Consider the following 20322-nt stretch of genomic DNA (forward strand, 5'->3'; position numbering starts at 1 on the left):
AACAATTCTAAACGAAAATTATATTGTTATTTTATTATTAATTAAATTTAATTACAAAAAGGTAAATGTTTCGTTACTGAAGTCTCTCAGAAAAATCGATGGGTGTATTGTTCAAATTGTGTCACACAAACTTGGTAACTTTGACCTACACGCAAGAAGAAATGCATCGATATTTGGACAAAGCGTCTCAGATTTCTCTGTGTGTATTATTTCCTGTGATTTCTTTACTTGCTCCTACGAGCCATTATTTTTCCTTTTATTTTTAAAATCCATGCGAGGAATTTTATAATATTTTTTTTTTCAAGCAGAAGCTGCTTCTATCGTGCTTTCTTCAATTATTTTATACCATTAATTTCTTAATCACCCTTATTAACGCTTGATATTGGTACAAAAAGAAGTCAAATCAGAATAAAATTAAACTGAGACAATAAAATAAAATAAAATTAAACTGTTATGATTAAGAAGGCTTCTCGTCTCCCCTCAGGCTGCGCTTCCCTCCCGCCCCCCGCAGCGTCCCCCCGCAACACCCCCACAGCCAGTTCAGCCCCCCAGCAATGGCGTTCCAGTCACGTCACCCAGTTTAGGGGATTACATGCCCCCCTTCATTAATCGGGTAAATGGGGGAGGGTAAAGTCAGTGGGTATTGGCCTAGTTAAGGGGAGCGTCTACCCTAAAATTTTAGATTTTGGCTTTTCCGGTTTTTAGTCTCATCTTAAAGCTGACATTCTGACCTATCCAATGGTACCAAAATCATCTCTGTACGTTGATTTATGAGTTCACGACAGATCATGAAAGGCAGGGGGCTGGGGGAGTTCTTTAACAAATAGAATAGGAGGAAATTAGCTGCTGAGCACTTTAAATAGAGTGTCTGCTTCAGCTGCAGCCCAGTTACCCCGCCTGGCGTCGTATGAGGAGGTGTGCATGCAGTCGCTCCCACCATCCTTGAGTGGATTCAAGCTCCAGAAACGTTTAGTTTCGTATCCTTGCTACATTGAGTGCCTATTGTGGTGCGCGCGGGACTTTTTCGGGCTGTACTGAACATTCGCACTTATTGTCAAGGCAAACCTATCTCCTCCTAGAGTTTTGAAGCTACAGCGATGAGACATATGCCATTCGATTCGTAAATAAAATCTCTAGAAACTATCCGGTAATTTTTTTCGATTTCGTTATAGCTTGGATTGTATTTTTCAAAAAGTGGGGGCAGAGGGTGGAAAATTTGAAATTTTTGGGAAAATTTCGGAAAATCCCCGCCCCCTCCTCCCGAACAAATTCGAAATTCGGAAAAATGATATAAAAGATTTTAGATATGATCGTTACAAATCGAATGATACGTGTCTCGATGTCGTAGCACGATATTTGTAGGAGGAGATAGATTTTTAAAGTACCCCCTTTTTCGCGGTTTTCTATGAATTTCACGTTTTCTTTCCTTTCTTTCGAAAAATTTACATGAACAAAAAGTTCTTAGATTTCTGTTTTACATATGTGTACCAAGTTTCAAAATGATCCGTATGTAAATGAAAAAGTTTTCAAAAGAGTGAGACGGTCCCCTTAAGCTGGTAATGATGAAGTAATGGCCAGGTAGTAAGGAAGTAGAGGTAGAGACAATAAGGGTAATGGGGTAAAAACAAAGTTAAAATTTTAAGCAGTGTTTGAGCCGGGCTGACTTGAACAGTTCAGGGCAGGCTAGAAGCAGCGACAGAGCAGGCACGTCCCTTTTTCAGGGAAGAAAAAGTATAATAGTATAAGTATATAATAGATGAAAGCTATGCTATTGGGGCAGGTGATGTAAATCCGGCTTCAAACCTGCTGGTATGCGGCAGGCATGCTTTATCATGCTCAAAACCTACTCCGACCCTGCTCTGCAGCTTTATTTGGCGCAGATTCCTGCTCCAAACCTGCTCTGTAGCTATCTTTAATCGCCGCAGGCTCTTGCTAGAATTTTAACTGGGAAGGCAATTCAGTGGTATTTATTTAGGGTCACTAAGGAATGAAGAAATTTACCATTAATAGAAGATAATTATACAGGAGCAGCAGCGGCAGTTTCGACCATCACCTCTTCTTCTGCCCAACTACTCCAGCGAGGTAATAAGTCCGTTAATTCAATCACCTATCTATTCTCACTAGTTGATACCATCAGTTCAATCACCTAACTATTCCTCTTAGTTTATATGAAACTGAACTTGAATATTTTCAACTTTATATTTATAAGGGTGGCTGAACTAAAAATACTCGTAGAAGCTAGATAAACCAGGGAAATCATAAAGTTGCATCAAAAGCAAGGATCTATGCATGAACTAGTAAAATACTAGGATGGCTGATATCCAAACTAATTACTTTCTACTTAATAACCACTTTACTTGCTATCCTGCGTTGACTACCCTTCAAGTAATACAGTGGCGGAAATGGTTATTCGACCACCCAGTTTTCTCTAAATATTTTTTCTTGTACGAAAAATACGGAATTCTAATTATACGAGGTTAATCTACGCTTAAAAACGGTTCCGACGATAGGCGAAAAAAAAAATTTTTCTCGAGAAATATGAGAAGAAATTATGAAAATTAGAATAACCTAGGTGAAAATGATTATAAGACCACGATATGCTTTGTTCTATTTTGGCATCTTTCTGTAATATTTTCACTTTAAAAAGTACGGCAACATAAAGAATATTCTGATTTTTGCCATTTAGGGTGCTTATGGTGTACTTCGAGTGTAGTTCAGTGTTCTCATTTATATTTTTTTTTAAGTAAAAAAGATGCCAAATGGGACATGACTTACAGAGGACGAGAAGGCGTAGATTTTGGCCTTTGTGAAATGCAGTAGAACCTAACGGGACATCGCAATGGGAAGAAAACGCTCAAAACCCATTGTACCTTCAATTTTTGCTAATCCGGACGTCTACGGATGAAAAACGCACCCTGGACCCACCCCAAAATTAACCGACAGGGATCTTAGGAGACTGTTTTCTGAGGCTTCTAAAGTTGGAGCTACCTCTACTTCTATAAAATTGACCACTGGAGTTGATATGACAGCACGACGCATCCGTCAGATATTGTATGACTCGAAAAATTCAAGTACATAAAGCGGAAAGATGTCCCTATGCTTTTAAATAAATGCATATTATCAACCGACTAAAATTTGTTTAAAAAAATTGCTTACTGGTGAGGGATGGCTCAAGATTATCTTCAATAATGAAAAAAGTTCAATCTTGATGGTCTAGATGGATGGCAATATGCTATTGGCACCATTGGCACCGCCTGGACCGTGAGCCTGAATTATTTTCCAAGCGGCAATATGGTGTTGGTTCGGTCATGGTTTGGGGGGCGTTTAGCCGAAAAGGGAAAACAACTCCAGCTATTTTACGTGGGCTGCAAGATTCAGAGGTTTACAAGCACACGCTGTTTTACCAACTTCTCCCTTTTGCCGATGAGAAACATGAGTTATCACATGTTTTCCAGCAAGACAATGCTTTGATTCGCACTTCAAAGTCAGTTATCAATTAAGGGGTTCCTAGAGCAGAATATTACCCTGTTGCCGTGGCCAGCACTATAGTCCTGACATCAACCCCATTGAAAACATATGGGGCGTCATGGCGAGAAATGTTTACCAAAATGAGCGCCGGGTCCAATCTATGATCGAGGGACCTGAGCACGGCTATCCTTCGTTCCTCATAATATTCCTCAAAAGACTCTGGATTATTTGGTAAAATAGCATGGAGAGAAGATGAATTGAGGTAATTAAGGCGAAAGGAGGTAAGTTTGCCTATTAAAACGAGTATATGGGATTCAAACACGGAAAAACATATCTAGGTCTTATAACCATTTCCAATAAGGTTTTTCTAATTTTCATAATTTCTTTTCATATAATTTGAGAAGATTATTTTTTTCGCATATCGGCGGGACCGTTTTTAAGCGTAGATTAACCTCGTATACATAGACTTCTTTATTTTTTTGTGCAAGAAAAGTATTTAGAGAAAACTGGGTGGTCGTGTAGCCATTTCCGCCACTGTACGTACTGATCTCGTTAAGTTAATCAACCTCAACTCCATGGAGAGCAATCTTTTAGAGTTTAGTCGATAGCGTGTTAGAATATTGACTTTTCTTCAGCTACATATTGACTTTTTTTTCAGGTAATAAACTAGCCATAATTATGGAAGTTACTAAGGTATTTAAGGTCTAACTGAGCCTCATTGCAGGAGGGCCGGACGCCCCCCATTACCCGGCACGGCTCCCTCAAGGTCAGCGCCCCCCTCGGTTGCTGCTTAATGAATTGCTTTATTGCTTAATGAATTGCAATACTGCTTGATACATTAATATCCTGGTTAAAGAATTGCTTCACTGTTTGATAAATTGCTTCACTGCTTGATAAATTACTTCACTGCTTGATAAATTGCTTTACTGTTTGCTACATTGCTTCACTGTTTGATAAATTGCTTCACTGCTTGATAAATTACTTCACTGCTCACTAAATTGCTTCACTGCTCGCTACATTTCTTCACTGCTCGCTACATTTCTTCACTGCCTAAATGTCTGAAATAATTGCTATTCATGTACCTACATATTTGTTGCGTTGTTCTGAATTATTAATGATAATAGTAAACTAAATTTATGGGCAGGATACCGTAGAGTTATTCGATATTCTGTTGAAGCTAGCGTGCTAGGGACCTTTATTATATTTGAATTAAACTGTTGAAAATGGCCAAGTAATTTTGCCTAAAAGATAGGAGAGGAAGGAACGAACTGGCTCAAAATTTCATATTATATTTTGCAATTATTATCTGTATATTTATTTTAAAAATACGCATTTATTTTTTCGCATTTTGGACCGGAAGTCAAATGAGAGTTTCTTGTAAAATTTGGGTTTAATTTGTTTTATTTATATAGCATTGATTAGTTTCAAGATCATTGATTTAATTAATTCTAAATGTTCGAATTTTCGGCATAAGGATTAAAATGTTTGAAGTATTATTATCGTCATCGATCTAACCAGCTTTTTTATTTAGAAACAAATACAATATTTCAACGTGTCAAGACGTGTCAAAAAGTGTCAGAGTGTCGAAAAGTGCCAACGTGTCAAAAAGTGTCAGCGTGTCAAAGGTATCAGAGTGTCAAAAAGTGTCAGCGTGTCAAAAAGTGTCAGCGTGTCAAAAAGTGTCAACTTGTCAAAAAGTGTCAGCGTGTCAAATAGTGTCAACGTGTCAAAAAGTGTCAGCGTGTCAAAGGTATCAGAGTGTCAAAAAGTGTCAGCGTGTCAAAAAGTGTCAGCGTGTAAAAAAGTGTCAGCGTGTCAAATAGTGTCAGCGTGTCAAAAAGTGTCAGAGTGTCAAAAAGTGTCAGCGTGTCAAAAGTGTCGGCGTGTCAAAAAGTGTCAGCGTGTCAAAAAGTGTCAGCGTGTAAAAAGTGTCAGCGTGTCAAAAAGTGTCAGCGTGTCAAAAAGTGTCAGCGTGTCAAAAAGTATCAGCGTGTCAAAAAGTGTCAGCGTGTCAAAAAGTGCTAACATGTCAAAAAGTGTCAGCGTGTCAAAAAGTGTCAGCGTGTCAAAAATTGTCAGCGTGTCAAAAAGTGTAAATGAGTCCAAAAGTGTCAGCGTGTCAAAAAGTGCCAACTTGTCAAACAGTGTCAGCGTGTCAAAAAGTATAGCGTGTCAAAAATTGTCAGCGTGTCAAAAAGTGTCAACGTGTCAAAAAGTGCAAGCGTGTCAAAAAGTGTCAGCGTGTCAAATAGTGTCAACGTGTCAAAAAGTGTCAGCGTGTCAAAAGGTATCAGAGTGTCAAAAAGTGTCAGCGTGTCAAAAAGTGTCAGAGTGTCAAAAAGTGTCAGCGTGTCAAAAGTGTCAGCGTGTCAAATGTGTCAGCGTGTCAAAAAGTGCCAACTTGTCAAAAAGTGTCAGCGTGTCAAAAAGTGCCACCTTGTCAAAAAGTGTCAGCGTGTCAAAAAGTATCAGCATGTCAAAAAGTGTCAGCGTGTCAATAAGTGTCAGCGTGTCAAAAAGTGTCAGCGTATCAAAAAGTGTCTGCGTGTCAAAAAGTGTCAGCGTGTCAAAAAGTGCCAACTTGTCAAAAAGTACCAATTTGTCAAAAAGTGTCAGCGTGTCAAAAAGTACCAGCGTATCGAAAAGTGTCAGCGTGTCAAAAAGTGCCAAGTTGTCAAAAAGTGTCAGCGTGTCAAAAAGTATCAGCGTGTCAAAAAGTGCCAAAGTGTCAAAATGTGCCAACTTGTCAAAAAGTGTCAGCGTGTCAAAAAGTGTCAGCGTGTCAAAAAGTGCCAACTTGTCAAAAAGTGTCAGTGTGTCAAAAAGTGCCAACTTGTCAAAAAGTGTCAGCGTGTCATAAAGTATCAGCGTGTCAAAAATTGTCAGCGTGTCAAAAAGTGTCAGCGTGTCAAAAGTGCCAACTTGTCAAAAAGTGTCAGCGTGTCAAAAAGTATCAGCGTGTCAAAAAGTGTCAGCGTGTCAAAAAGTGTCAGCGTGTCAAAAAGTGTCAACTTGTCAAAAAGTGTCAGCGTCTCTAAAGTGTCAGCGTGTCCAAAAGTGTCAGCGTGTCCAAAAGTGTCAGCGTGTCCAAAAGTGCCAGCGTGTCAAAAAATGTCAGCGTGTCAGAAAGTGTGAGCGTGTCAAAAAGTGTCAGCGTGTCAAAAGTGTCAGCGTATCAAGGTGTCAGCGTGTAGAAAAGTGTCAATTTATAAGATGTGTTAACAGAAAGGGTTCTCACTGCTCACTGTTCTCTGCCCACTTCTCACTGCCCACTGCTTGTAAAAAGTGTCAGTGTGTCAAAAGTATCAATTTACAAAATGTGTTAACACTTGTTAAACCCCCCCCCCACCCCGCCACCAGCAGGAGCATCGCGCCCCCCAGATCACCAGGCAGTTGTCGCTCAACGCCAGGGAGAGGAGCTTGGTGAGTCAACTTGACTCACTTAATCAACAGACTCATGCGATTACTTTAATGAGGTCACCACGCCACTATTATGCTAGTTATTTATATTACCAGATTAATATATCACACCATATACTGGCGTGACTGGGAGGTTATACCATATACCAGGTTATACTGGTTAGCAATACCATATACTGGCTATATTACCAGGTTATACTGGTAACTGCAATACCATATACTGGCGTGGCTGAGAGGTAATAATGGTTATACTGGTAAGATATTTATCATGTAAATGATCATTAGGGTGGCTCAGTGGTTACAGTTCAGAGTACCAAGATTGGCGCAGAGACGCGCGGGTTCGATCCCAGCTCTGTGCGCCAGTTTCTGGTCAGAATCGGCGAGGAGGCCGGGCGGTTAAGCATAGCAGAATTGTAGCAGTGAGTTGCGAGTTCGAGACCGCAAAATGCTGAGAATGTTCTACAATGTTTGTAATCGGCGACAGGCCTACGGCCTAATATACACTGAAACCGCTATTATTATTATTATATTATTATTATTATTACTATTATTATTATTATTATTATTATTATTATTATTATTATTATTATTATTATATTATTACAACACCAGGGGCTGCCGGGATCTCCTCCCATCTCGCGTCACAACTCCGTCAAGCTGAGGGAGCGCGTGAGTTACCCTCATTACTTTTATTACCCTCACTACCCTCATTACCCTCAAGCCAATTCCTCTCACTAGCCTCATTACTCTGAGTACCTTTATTACCCGCATTACCCTTATTACCCTCATTATCCTCCTTACTCATATTAAGTTCATTACCCTCAATACTTCAACTACCCTCATTCCCATCACTACCCTCATAACTGTAATTTCCGCATCAACTCCAGTGAATCATAAGACGTTTCAACAAATAAGTATCACTTAACCCTCACCAAAACTCTACCCTCACCACCACTCTACCCTCACCACCACTCACCCCTCACCCCCACTCTACCCTCACCACCACTCTACCCTCACCACCACTCTACCCTCACCACCACTCTACCCTCACCCCCACTCTACCCTCACCACCACTCTACCCTCACCACCACTCTACCCTCACCACCACTCTACCCTCACCAGAGCCGTGGTCCCCCGTCTCCCCTCGGCCGCACTCCGTCATCCTGAGGGTGAGTTAGAGGGTCACTGCTCACTGCTCACTGCTCACTGCTTTTTGCCCATTGCTCCTAGTTCTATCTTTACGGTACACTGCCCACTGCTTACTGCTCGCTGCCCGTTGCTCACAGTTCACTGTTTACTGCTCGTTGATCATTGGCATATTACTCAACTCCCACTGCTCACTGTCAACTGCTCACTGCCCACTGCCCACTGCCCACTGCCCACTGCTCACTGCCCACTGCCCACTGCCCACTTCCCACTGTCCACTTCTCACTTCTCACTGCTCACTGCTCACTGTTCACTTCTCACTGCTCACTGTTCTGCGTTCAGGATTCTGACTCTTCAGTGAAGCGGCCGCGGCCTTCCTCTCTTCACCTCTCCGTGAGTTTCTCGCTCTTCATTCTCTTAATTTTTTAACTGCTCTTCATTTGTATAGCTTCCAGTAGCTGCTCTTCACCTGTAGCTTCCAGTAGCTGCTCTTCACTTATTTAAGTTCCGGTAGCTGCTCTTCATTTGTTTAACTTCCGGTAGCTCTCTTCAATTGTTCATCTTCCGGTAGCGGCTCCTCAGTTAATCTAACTTCCGGTAGCTACTCTTCAATTATTTAATTTCCTGGTGCTGCTCTTTAATTATTTAACTTCCGGTAGCTGCTCTTCAATTGTTTAACTTCCTGTAGCTTCTATTTAGTTATTTAACTTCCGGTAGTGTAATAAGCTAGTTGCTTCTTTGGGTTCATTCCTATATATAACAAGTGTGAGGTACTCTCCTTAAAACATTCCTATCAATCAACAAGCGTTTATTCAAACACGACTAAATGGAACAGGACTTTAATACAAAAGAACGTTATCAGAGGAACACTAAATATATACAGGGTCATCAATATTTAGCGTTACAACTTTGAGTGGTTAGAACTATGAAATGAAACACAATTGTGAATGTTTGAAAATGTATATATGTAGGCAGAGGTTCAGAGATACAATTCCCACAATTTCATTCAATATGTCCACCATCTGCATCAATGACGAGTTGTAGACGCTTAGAGAAAGCCTTACACGAGTCACGAATGACACTCGGCGGGATTTTGGCCCACTCCTTCAGCAGTTTGACCTCTAGGGCGTCCAAACTGCTATGGTGTACGGTCGAGACCTTGCTCTCAAGGTATGACCAGATCCCAAAATCCAGAGGATTCAGATCAGGTGACGATGAGGGCCATTCATCTTTGGTAATGAAGTGGGGGACATTCTCGGACAGCCACTCCTGAGTCGATTTGGCCCCATGGGATGGTGCAGGGTCCTGCTGGAACGACCAGGGGCGTTTTTTGAAGTGCTTTCGTGCCCAGGGCAACAATGCACCAACAAGGATGTCATCTCGATAGTTCTTCTGATTCAATTTCACCCCTTTGTCAACAAAAAAGAGGGGACTCCTTGAGGACTCTGTTACGGCTGCCCAGACCCTCACTGAGGTCGGGCATTGCTTCCTAGTCACCACACGGGATCCTTCGTTTCATTCTTCGACCAAATTTGATCATTTTTTTGGGGGAGTTGAAGTGGTGTTCAACATTGAATATCTTCTCATCACTGAAAACGAGGTTTGGCAGCGTGCCATCACGAATGCGGGAAAGAAGAATCTCGGATCTTTGGAGGCGTTTGTCAACAACTTGAGCAGACAGTTGTTGTTTTTTGACACGTTTGAATGGGGACAACTTTAGGTCCTTCCGGAGATCAGTCGACATGGTTCCATACGACACATTTGACTGTTTTGCGAGTGTATTGATTTTGAAAAAACAATTGTAACGCTAAATATTGAGGACCCTGTACACTTAACATAAGATACAATTTAGGGTAGCGCCTTAACAGTCTCAATACGAGATCAGGACACCTTGATCCGGGAACATCTCAGACAGAATCTTCAAACCGACCTTCAACCTGGGCTCATACTTTCAAAAAAAGTTAAGAGATGGTAAATTCATCAGCCAATCATTGACGGCCTTTCAAGCAAAATCCACCAATCATAGACAAGAAAATGGGCGTAAGTACTTACGTTTATTTAGCGAATTCTGAAAGTATGGCCCCTGGTCTACGTCCCACCCTCCAGAGTCCAGAAGCACCATCACTCCATCTCAGAAACCCTACACGCGAAATGAAACATATTTCGAGACTGACCCGTTTTGTTTTTAAATACGAAATGACAAACACATTTGAATTGATTCAAAATTTATGCACAATTATAATCAATCATTTAATTCACTACTATGTTCGCAGTATAAATTAGTTGTGTAACTCACCAATAGAGGCAGTGCTTACCAGCTATGCTAAAGTCAATAAGGTTTGCTACAGCAAGTTGACAGTGCCGTTAAATACATGGGTTTGCTCACTGTATAACTACTGGCTTCCAACTGACGTGTCGCGGCCGATCCCTACTGTTGTCGCCTCCCATTCAGTGCCTTCTAGAAATTATTTTATATCCCTAATTTTACATCCATACAGGTAGCTGCTGTTCATTTGTTCAACTCCCAGTAGCTGCTCTTCAGTTATTTAACTTCCGGTAGCTGCTCTTCAATTGTTTAACTTCCGGTAGCTGCTCTTCAATCATTTAACTTCCGGTAGATGATCTTCGATCATTTAACTTCCGGTAGATGATCTTCAATCATTTAACTTCCGGTAGATGATCTTCAATCATTTAACTTCCGGTTGCAGCTCTTCAACCATTTAACTTCCTGTAGCTGCTCTTCACGTGAATATTTTTCTGTACCTGCAATTACCACAATATTCTTCATCATTACCTACGATATCTTCATCATTACTACTAACATTCCACATCATTATCACTAACATCATATCGAGGTGATGAATAACCTCTTCATTATGATTTTACCGTCGGGCTAATTTACAGGAATTCACCATGGGGGCTAATTAAGGTAATTAATCACCCACCTCTCTCCCCACCAGGATGTTATGTCCCCTACGCCTCAGCACCTCCGGGATAGGGTGAGTAGGGAGAGGTGATGATGTTATGTTCATTTGTTAGTGGGATAACAAATACAGGTAATGATGGAGGTAACTGATGCTATTGCTGGTAATTGATGATACTAATGCTAATTAAACGCATTGATGGTTACTGACGGTAATGATGACAACTGATGTTGATGATAGTAGATGGAGGTAATGATGACAATAGTTACTGATGTTGATGATAGTAAATGAGGGTAATGATGACAATTGATGTTGATAGTAAATGAGGGTAATGATGGCAATTGATGTTGATAGTAAATGAGGGTAATGATGACAATTGATGTTGATAGTAAATGAGGGTAATGATGGCAATTGATGTTGATGATAAATGAGGGTAATGATGACAATTGATGTTGATAGTAAATGAGGGTAATGATGGCAATTGATGTTGATGATAGTAAATGAGGGTAATGATGACAACTGATGTTGATNACAATAGGCAGCGTTGTTGCCCTATTATAGCCGTACAATAGGCAGCGTTGTTGCCCTATTATAGCCGTACAATAGGCAGCGTTGTTGCCCTATTATAGCCGTACAATAGGCAGCGTTGTTGCCCTATTATAGCCGCACAATAGGCAGCGTTGTTGCCCTATTATAGCCTGTCTCTTATACACATCTAGATGTGTATAAGAGACAGACGTACCATCATCAACGTACCCTCATCAACGTACCCTCTTTTACTTAATTTTTTTCGATTGAATTATGAAATTTCTAGTTGGCGATGTTACAGACGGTAGGTTGTTTTTACGCAATTAGTGCATTAGATGAATTATTAACTAGCAAGAAATTAGTCGTATTTGTTGTCCAATAGATGCGGATTTAACGCTAATAGATCATCAGAAAATGCAATACACAAATAATATGGTCTGATTTTATCGCTTCTAGTTTATTAGAAGATAGATTATAATAAAACTGATTATTAAATTTGGTAAAAACAATTATCATTGAAAAAATAATTCATAGAAGTGATGAATCATTAATAAAGTGAGTTGTTTTAACGCGAATAGTGCATTAGATGCTGAATTATTCAACTGAAGTGTGTTTTTATAACTGGCATCTTACGCTTTATTTATCAAGTGATTGCGAGTTGCAAGTTAGCTTTACAGTTGCAGCGATACAGTGACAGTTGTCACAGTTACTGCCGTTAGAGTTACTGCCGCTACAGTTTACAGTTACGGCCGTTACAGTTACAGTCGTCACAGTTACAGCCGTCACATTTACAGCCGTCACAGTTACAGTCGTCATAGTTACAGCCGTCACAGTTACAGTCGTCATAGTTACAGCCGTCACAGTTACAGTCGTCACAGTAACAGCCGTTACAGTTACAGCCGTCACAGTTAGAGCCGTTACAGTTACAGTCGTCAAAGTTACTGCCGTTACAGTTACAGCCGTCACAGTTACAGCCGTCACAGTTACAGCCGTCACAGTTACAGCCGTCGCAGTTACAGTCGTCACAGTTACTGCCGTTTAGGTTACAGCCTTAACAGTTACAGCCGTCACAGTTACAGCCGTCACAGTTACAGCCGTCACAGTTACAGTCGTTACAGTTACAGCCGTTTAGGTTACAGCCTTAACAGTTACAGCCTTAACAGTTACAGTCGTTACAGTTACAGCCGTTACAGTTATAGCCGTTACAGTTACATTCGTTACAGTTACAGCCGTTACAGTTACAGCCGTTACAGTTACAGCCGTTACAGTTACAGCCGTTACAGTTACAGCCGTTGCAGTTACAGTCGTTACAGTTACAGTCACGCTCTGTCCTCCAGGAGGCGTCGGCCTGCAACGTGCGGCCGTCGGCCGTACTGCGCTGGGACAAGGTCGGGGGGATGTGGGGGTAACGGGGGTGATGTTGGGGGTTAAGGGGGTGATGTTGGGGATTAAGAGGGGTGATGCTGGGAATAACAGGTGGTATAAAAAGTTGAAAGATCTGTTATGGATTCGGTGGAATGGAATGTCCCAGTTTAAATATGGAACAGTGTTTGAGCCGGCCGAACACTGTGCGAGGCAGACTAGAAGCCGTGGGGAGGCAGGTAAGGGGCAGACATGTCCTTTTTTTGAGACCTATATGCAGTATATATACAGTAAAATAAATCTGTTCTGCAAATCGTACGTTCCTGCAAGAGGTAGTTTTCAATCAGCTTCAAATCTGATATTATGCATCAGACATGCCCGATCCTGCTCTAATCCTGCTCCAAACCTGCTATAAATCTACCCCAAACTTGCTCCAAATCTGCTCTAAACCTGCTCTGTGCTGCAATCGGCGCAGGCTCATGCTCTGAATTTTCACTGGGGTGAGATATCAATGGCGACGGAGACAACAAGTTTTAGGCTCAAGACGTGCTACTAATAAGTATTAATAAAAATATGATTCTTTGTTACCGGCTCAATATAAGTGATGTTTTGGTGTGGATGTTGTGGTTTTACCACGGTGTGATCACAACTGTTTGAACACAACTAACCAACCTTCTTTAAGAAAACTATACAGCAAACACACAAGTCTTTGAACATCTGCCCCCTCTCCCCCCCAGGAGATGACGTCATCGCCGGCCAGAGGACCCCAGAGCTGCAGAGACACGGTGGGTGCCCCGCTATTGTATTATTGTAGCGGCACAATAGGCAGCGTTGTTGCCCTATTACAGCCGTACAATAGGCAGCGTTGTTGTCCTATTGCAGCCGTACAATAGGCAGCGTTGTTGCCCTATTGTAGCCGTACAATAGGCAGCGTTGTTGCCCTATTACAGCCGTACAATAGGCAGCGTTGTTGCCCTATTATAGCCGTACAATAGGCAGCGTTGTTGCCCTATTATAGCCGTACAATAGGCGGCGTTGTTGCCCTATTATAGCCGCACAATAGGCAGCGTTGTTGCCGTATTGTAGCCGAACAATAGGCAGCGTTGTTGCCCTATTACAGCCGTACAATAGGCAGCGTTGTTGTGTTATTATAGCCTCACAATAGGCAGCGTTGTTGCCCTATTGCAGCCGTACAATAGGCAGCGTTGTTGTCCTATTGCAGCCGTACAATAGGCAGCGTTGTTGTCCTATTGCAGCCGCACAATAGGCAGCGTTGTTACCCTATTATAGCCGTACAATAGGCGGCGTTGTTGCCCTATTATAGCCGTACAATAGGCAGCGTTGTTGCCCTATTATAGCCGTACAATAGGCAGCGTTGTTGCCCTATTATAGCCGCACAATAGGCAGCGTTGTTGCCCTATTACAGCCGTACAATAGGCAGCGTTGTTGCCCTATTATAGCCGTACAATAGGCGGCGTTGTTGCCCTATTATAGCCGCACAATAAGCAACATTTTTGTCCCATAGTAGCAGCAAAATAGGCCGTTTTGCTGCGTATTATATTTTTTTCTTCTCCAAGCCAGGCTTCAATAATCTCTCCCCCCCGCAGGCGTCCCCCCTCTCCCCCGTCTCCCCGTGGCTCATCTCCCGCCGGCCCGTGAGTTTTCTATCTTTTTTTTTTACTTATGCTTTTTATTCGATTTTTTTTATATTTATTCTACTATCTTCTATTGCTTTACAAATTTGTACAATATTTCTCGAATATTGTTCTTTATATCTTATAATTAACTTTCGTATTATAAGATAGATGTTATTCCTGATCAACTCGTTGATATATTTATTGAATATTCGTAATTATTTACGATATTTCGTGAATTTTGTAATTCGTTAATATATTTTACCACCGCTGGCAGTCTGGGGGGGCAGCCACCCCCGTGTTTGGGTTCCCCCCCAACGAGGAGCCCCCCGCCCCCACCACCCAGCAGCTCATCGCCCGCCAGAGTCAAGACTTCGTGGACGAGCGACTCTTGGAGTTCCAGGCTCAGATTCAGCAGCTGCAAGGCGAGTCTAGAGTCTGTAGCTGATGAGATGTAAGGTGAGTCTAGAGTCTGTAGCTGATGAGATGTAAGGTGAGTCTAGAGTCTGTAACTGATGAGATGTAAGATCTGCAACTGATGAGATGTAAGATCTGCAACTGATGAGATGTAAGATGAGTCTAGAATCTGTAACTGATGAAATGTAAGGTGAGTCTAGAGTCTGCAATGACTGTGGTGCAGGGTGAATCTTGAGTCAGACTGTCAGTATCTGATGAGGTGGAAGTTGTGTCTATAATTCTTAATTGCTGTGCTGCAACTGCTGAGCCACCGGATGATTTTTGAGTCCTGCAACGCTAACTTCAGTGGATTTCGGAGTCACCTGCTGTAATGTGAACCCTGGATCGGCTATTGATGCGTAAATCCTGAGTCATCTGCTTTAATATGAGTCGTTATATTTATGGCAAATGATATTCTCCTGTAAACGCCGCACGCCGGTACAAAAGGGCCTATACTTTCAAAAAAAGTTAAGAGATCGTAAGTTCATCAGCCAATCATTGATGGCCTTTCAATAAAAATCCACCAATAATAGACAAGAAAATAGAGCGTTAGTAATTACGTTCACTTAGCGAATTAGGAAAGTATGGCCCGTTACATACGGAGGACTACAAGCTACGAGCGGAATAAAATGTATATATAGAAATGAGCTTTATTGAGGTTACCCTTTGAAGCTCGTTTTTTGCTGATTGATGTCATTAAGAGGCATACTCTGGTATTTCTAAGCCGCGTATTATTCGTTATTAAAAATGCTTAATTTATTCACAAACACTAGCCTAGCAACTTTAATTCTGGTTTAAAGATTCCTGCAAATACCAGTTATGAATAAAGCTGTGCCAAATAAAATCATGGATGGTTTTTTTCTTCAAAAATAATATTCAGTGTCTGGAATTACATTTGACCTCACAAGCTCCCTTGACTAACTACTTTCATAAGTGCATATCTAATTTAGACCTCGGTGAGATGGTGAATATGCTGCAAGCTAACCATTACCATTTCTGAGCGCAAGGCAATTATTTTTTGGGCAACAAAAACGTAAATGCCAGGTTGTTTCCCGTTAATGCTAGTGATCCGGCACCGGGGAACCTGTTATTTGTCCGGTGCACTTCAACTTCACTTGTTCCGCGCGCTCAGTGTGAATCCAACTTTGCTGGTGTGATGTACTCGTGCGCTTGAGCTGCGATTCTCATGCCGCTGCTACGTGCGAGAAATCGTTAATTCCTAAGCCTCATTGAATGGAATTGATTGCTCAAGCTTCAAATTAGTGCTTGCATTAAGACTGTTAATCATAAAACTGAGTGATAACGCTAGGAGATGATCTGTTTTCGTATTTTATTAGCTTGAGTGTTATGGATTAGCAAGCGCTGTGAGCAGCGCATGCCGCTATTGCGTGGCTGCAAATCTCTTCAGACTTCAGTTCTTCTATTAGATGTCAGCAGACGAGCGTCATGCCAGAGAGGATAAAAACAAGGAAGGTGGGAAGGAAAAGAAAGAAGAAAGGAAAGAAGAAGGAGGCAAAAGATTGCTGGAAAAAGTAACTTTTTTTGAGCGAATTTTGAGGGGCAGTCAAGTGCCAACCGAGCTAGCGGTTGAGCATGCAGAAGAAGCCTTTGAGGAGGACCGAGAAGAGCTGAAGCATGAAAGAAGAGAAACGCCAGATAAACGGAAGAGACCGAAGAGCAATACTTCTCCTTCATCACGGCCGCCTGGTTATCGGCAGTGGGAATTCACCGACAGCCCCAGCGCCCGTGGGGCTGAAGCCGTCGAAGACCTCGAACGGAAGATCGCTGTACGCCGACAGGAGGCGCTGAAAAGAGCGCGCTCCCCCGTCTTGGAGTGGCAGACCATCAAACTGAATCCTTGCGCCCGGGAGGACGACAAGAATTCCCTTCATGCAGGGAGGAACTCACCTGACAGCAACCTCGCGGAACCCCATAGAGAGACCCAGGACGTGGCGAGGGCTTGGGTAAAAGGGAAGGCATTTTCCAGGACCTTCATCAGTACTGATGAAAAGAATGTCAGTATCGCAACTACCCAAAAAGGGGGCTGGAGCCCCCGCCATGACAGGGATGTGATGCGGGACAGGCACAGCCTGAGGGCAGTGAGGGATGCTGCCCTCGCCTCAGGAGGCACCGCTGATGACGACGAAGATGAGGCCATAGAATATCCCTCAGCGTCGGTCTCCATTCAGTCGACAGCCTCTGTCCAGTCGACAGCTCCTGTCAAGTCGACGGCATCTGTCCAGTTACCAGCACCTGTCCGTGCGACATCCCCTTTTACAAATGGCCATCGTGGCGCCAGTAGATCGTTCCTCCCGAACGTGTCAGTAGACAGCGCCTATGAGGCAGAAACTTTAAACGTTCCTGAAGACCAAGTGCCAGCAGGAGGCACTGCTGAAGGGGAACTGACTCAAGGAATGCACTTGAATGTCTCCCCCGGGGACGATGAGGAGGATGATGAACCCCTGAGCATGGTGTCGGTGAGCAGCATCGTCCTGGAGGGAGGTGGGGTGCGGAGGTACAGCAGCAAGGTGGTCATCAAGGAGCGGGATGCGGCCTATGCTCAGGGCAAAGAGGCCTACACTAAATATCTCAAAAGGAGCCGACGGACAACGACGGCCAAAGGAGGTGTAGTGGCTACCTCCGAGATTCTGTCCACCGATCAGGATGGACTGGAGTCCAGGCCGCCTGCCCAGAAGGAGGATTATCAGCACCACATTTTCATCATGCGAGGTAGCGTCAACCAGCTGTAGGTCCGCCAGCTGTAGATTAGCATATTCACCAGCTGTGATGGCTGCGTTTGGGGCTTATTCTCCATCCCAACTCCGATCAGAAAATTGAGTTAGTTTAATCTTAAAACTCAAAACTAATATCTTCATTAAAATTATAGGGATCGAAAGTTTCTGTGGTGACGTCTAACTATATTTAAACGTATATTTTCTTAACAAATGTTTAAACTGCGCCGTTAGGAAAAGTTACAGTTAAAGGTAAGACCAAAACTCCGTAACAACGGGTGTACCCCGTAATTGCCGTGACTTTGACGCTGTGCCCCGTAACTGCCGTGACCTTGACGCTCTGCCCCGTAACAGCCTCGACCTAGACGCTCTCCTTCGTAACTGCCGTGACCTTGATCCTGTGACCCTTAACTGTCGTGACCGTGATCCTGTGCCCCATAACAGCCGTAACCTTGACGCTGTGTCCCTTAATTGCCGTGACCGTTACCCTGTGCCCCGTAACTGCCGTGACCTTGAACTTGTGCTCCGTAACTACCGTGACCTTGAACTTGTGCTCCGTAACAACCGTGACCTTAAACTTGTGCTCCGTAACTACCGTGACCTTGAACTTGTGCCCCGTAACTGCCGTGACCTTGAACTTGTGCTCCGTAACTACCGTGACCTTGAACTTGTGCCCCGTAACTGCCGTGACCTTGAACTTGTGCTCCGTAACTACCGTGACCTTGAACTTGTGCCCCGTAACTGCCGTGACCTTGAACTTGTGATCCGTAACTACCGTGACCTTGAACTTGTGCCCCGTAACAACCGTGACCTTGACGCCTCTTCTTTTCTTGTCGCTTAAAGTGCACCGTTGTGATCCACCGCGCAGTGGTTCTTCGTAGCGATGCCAGCTGTGCAAATTGTTAGTGTAATTTGGAACAAGTGTATTTTTTGTACAATTGATTAGTGCAGAGATTCAACATATTGAGATAAAATCTTCATATTAGATAATCGCTTTGGATCAATGGCAACATCTATAGGTTGTACTGATGGGGTAGGATCCGGTTTTATATTCTATTTTTACCAAAAGCCGTTCAGATTCTAGATTTAATTGTTGGTTGCAAGGATATTGGGTGCGTAGATTCTGTGTCTTGTATACATAATTAAAAATAAATTCACATCGCATGGCCACGGCAGCTGACAACTGATTTTTGTACTGCTTATGCGCTCCACGGTTTATACGTACCGGTACCGATAATTTGTAGGCTCCTTTTAGAGATTGAATTTGCCCCCTCAAGTGGAGCCCATTCCATACTGGCATCCCTTCTATGACTGGCCTCCCTTCCATCACTGGCGTCCCTTCCATCACTGGCCTCCCTTCCATCACTGGCGTCCCTTCCATCACTGGCGAACCTTCCATCACTGGCGAACCTTCCATCACTGGCGAACCTTCCATCACTGGCGAACCTTCCATCACTGGCGAACCTTCCATCACTGGCGAACCTTCCATCACTGGCATCCCTTCCATCACTGGCATCCCTTCCATCACTGGCGAACCTTCCATCACTGGCCTCCCTTCCATCACTGGCGAACCTTCCATCACTGGCATCCCTTCCATCACTGGCATCCCTTCCATCACTGGCATCCATTCCATCACTGGCATCCCTTCCATCACTGGCCTCCCTTTCCATCACTGTCCCCCTTTCCATCACTGGGCCCCCTTCCACCACTTGGCCCCCTTCCACCACTGTCCCCTTTTCCATTACCGGTCGCCTAGCCATTGCCGGGGCGTTCGCCCCCCGGACCGTAACGACGTCCAGCAAATCTCTTCCGTCACGAAGCTCGAGCTAAATAAGTTGCCCGTCGTCCTGCCTTGCTGTAATTGCTGCCTATTCCAGGCCATCTGCCGCACGCGCGGCGCATTGTGGCCCGACTCGCCGTAGGAATAGCATTAGGACGTGCGGCGGGGAGGGGGCCAAGTCCGCCGATTTCGCTTCTCATCCCAATCCCCGGGCTGGAGTTACTTGGCTGCTATCGTGGGGAACGCTTGGGGTTGTCCTCACTTCCTGGGGCTGAAGTTTTGTGTTGAACATGTTGGTCATGAGTATCTTTAGCTAATTATTGATTACGGTGCCAGATTGGTGAAAATTTTATGAATAAGCTTCTGGTGACGGATGAGATATAATAGACTGATAATTTGCCATCGATATACTGCATGTTACACTTCAATATCGAGCAGTCCGATACAGGAATTAGGAGCCACTAGAGCACAAAGAATTCTTTCATTTAAGGTTGCGGAAATTACTTCGTGAGTGAAAGTTTGTGCAGGTGAGTGAAGGCTGCTACAGTTCCCCACTTGATGAGTGGTTTGTGATGGTATGGGTGATGGTGGGTGATGAGGGTGAAGGTGGGTGATGGGGATGATTGGGTGAAAGTGGGTGATGGCGGTGATAGTGGGTGAAGGTGGGTGATGGCGGTGATAGTGGGTGAAGGTGGGTGATGGCGGTGATAGTGGGTGAAAGTGGGTGATGGCGGTGAACCAGACCTGTTTTGGGGCGGCAGTCCAGACCTGTTTTGGGGCGGCAGTCCAGACCTGTTTTGGAGCGGCAGTCCAGACCTGTTTTGGGGCGGCAGTCTTGACCTGGGGCGGCAGTCCAGACCTGGGGCGGCAGT

At 43.6% G+C, this 20322-nt stretch overlaps 1 protein-coding gene across 1 annotated transcript in view; it reads left to right on the top strand.

The window, feature by feature from the left end:
• Positions 1-16081: 16081 nt before the first annotated feature.
• LOC108679143 (muscle-specific protein 300 kDa) overlaps positions 16082-20322 on the top strand; it is a 131740-nt gene continuing 127499 nt past the window's right edge. Inside the window, exon 1 of the mRNA XM_047880237.1 lies at positions 16082-17668. Within this exon, the coding sequence (XP_047736193.1) occupies positions 16366-17668 (1303 nt within the window). The 5' untranslated portion in view covers positions 16082-16365. The remainder of the gene's footprint in view (positions 17669-20322) is intronic.

The sequence above is a fragment of the Hyalella azteca genome, unplaced genomic scaffold (genome assembly GCF_000764305.2).
Source record: "Hyalella azteca isolate HAZT.00-mixed unplaced genomic scaffold, Hazt_2.0.2 contig5036, whole genome shotgun sequence".
Taxonomy (NCBI): Eukaryota; Metazoa; Arthropoda; class Malacostraca; order Amphipoda; family Hyalellidae; genus Hyalella; species Hyalella azteca.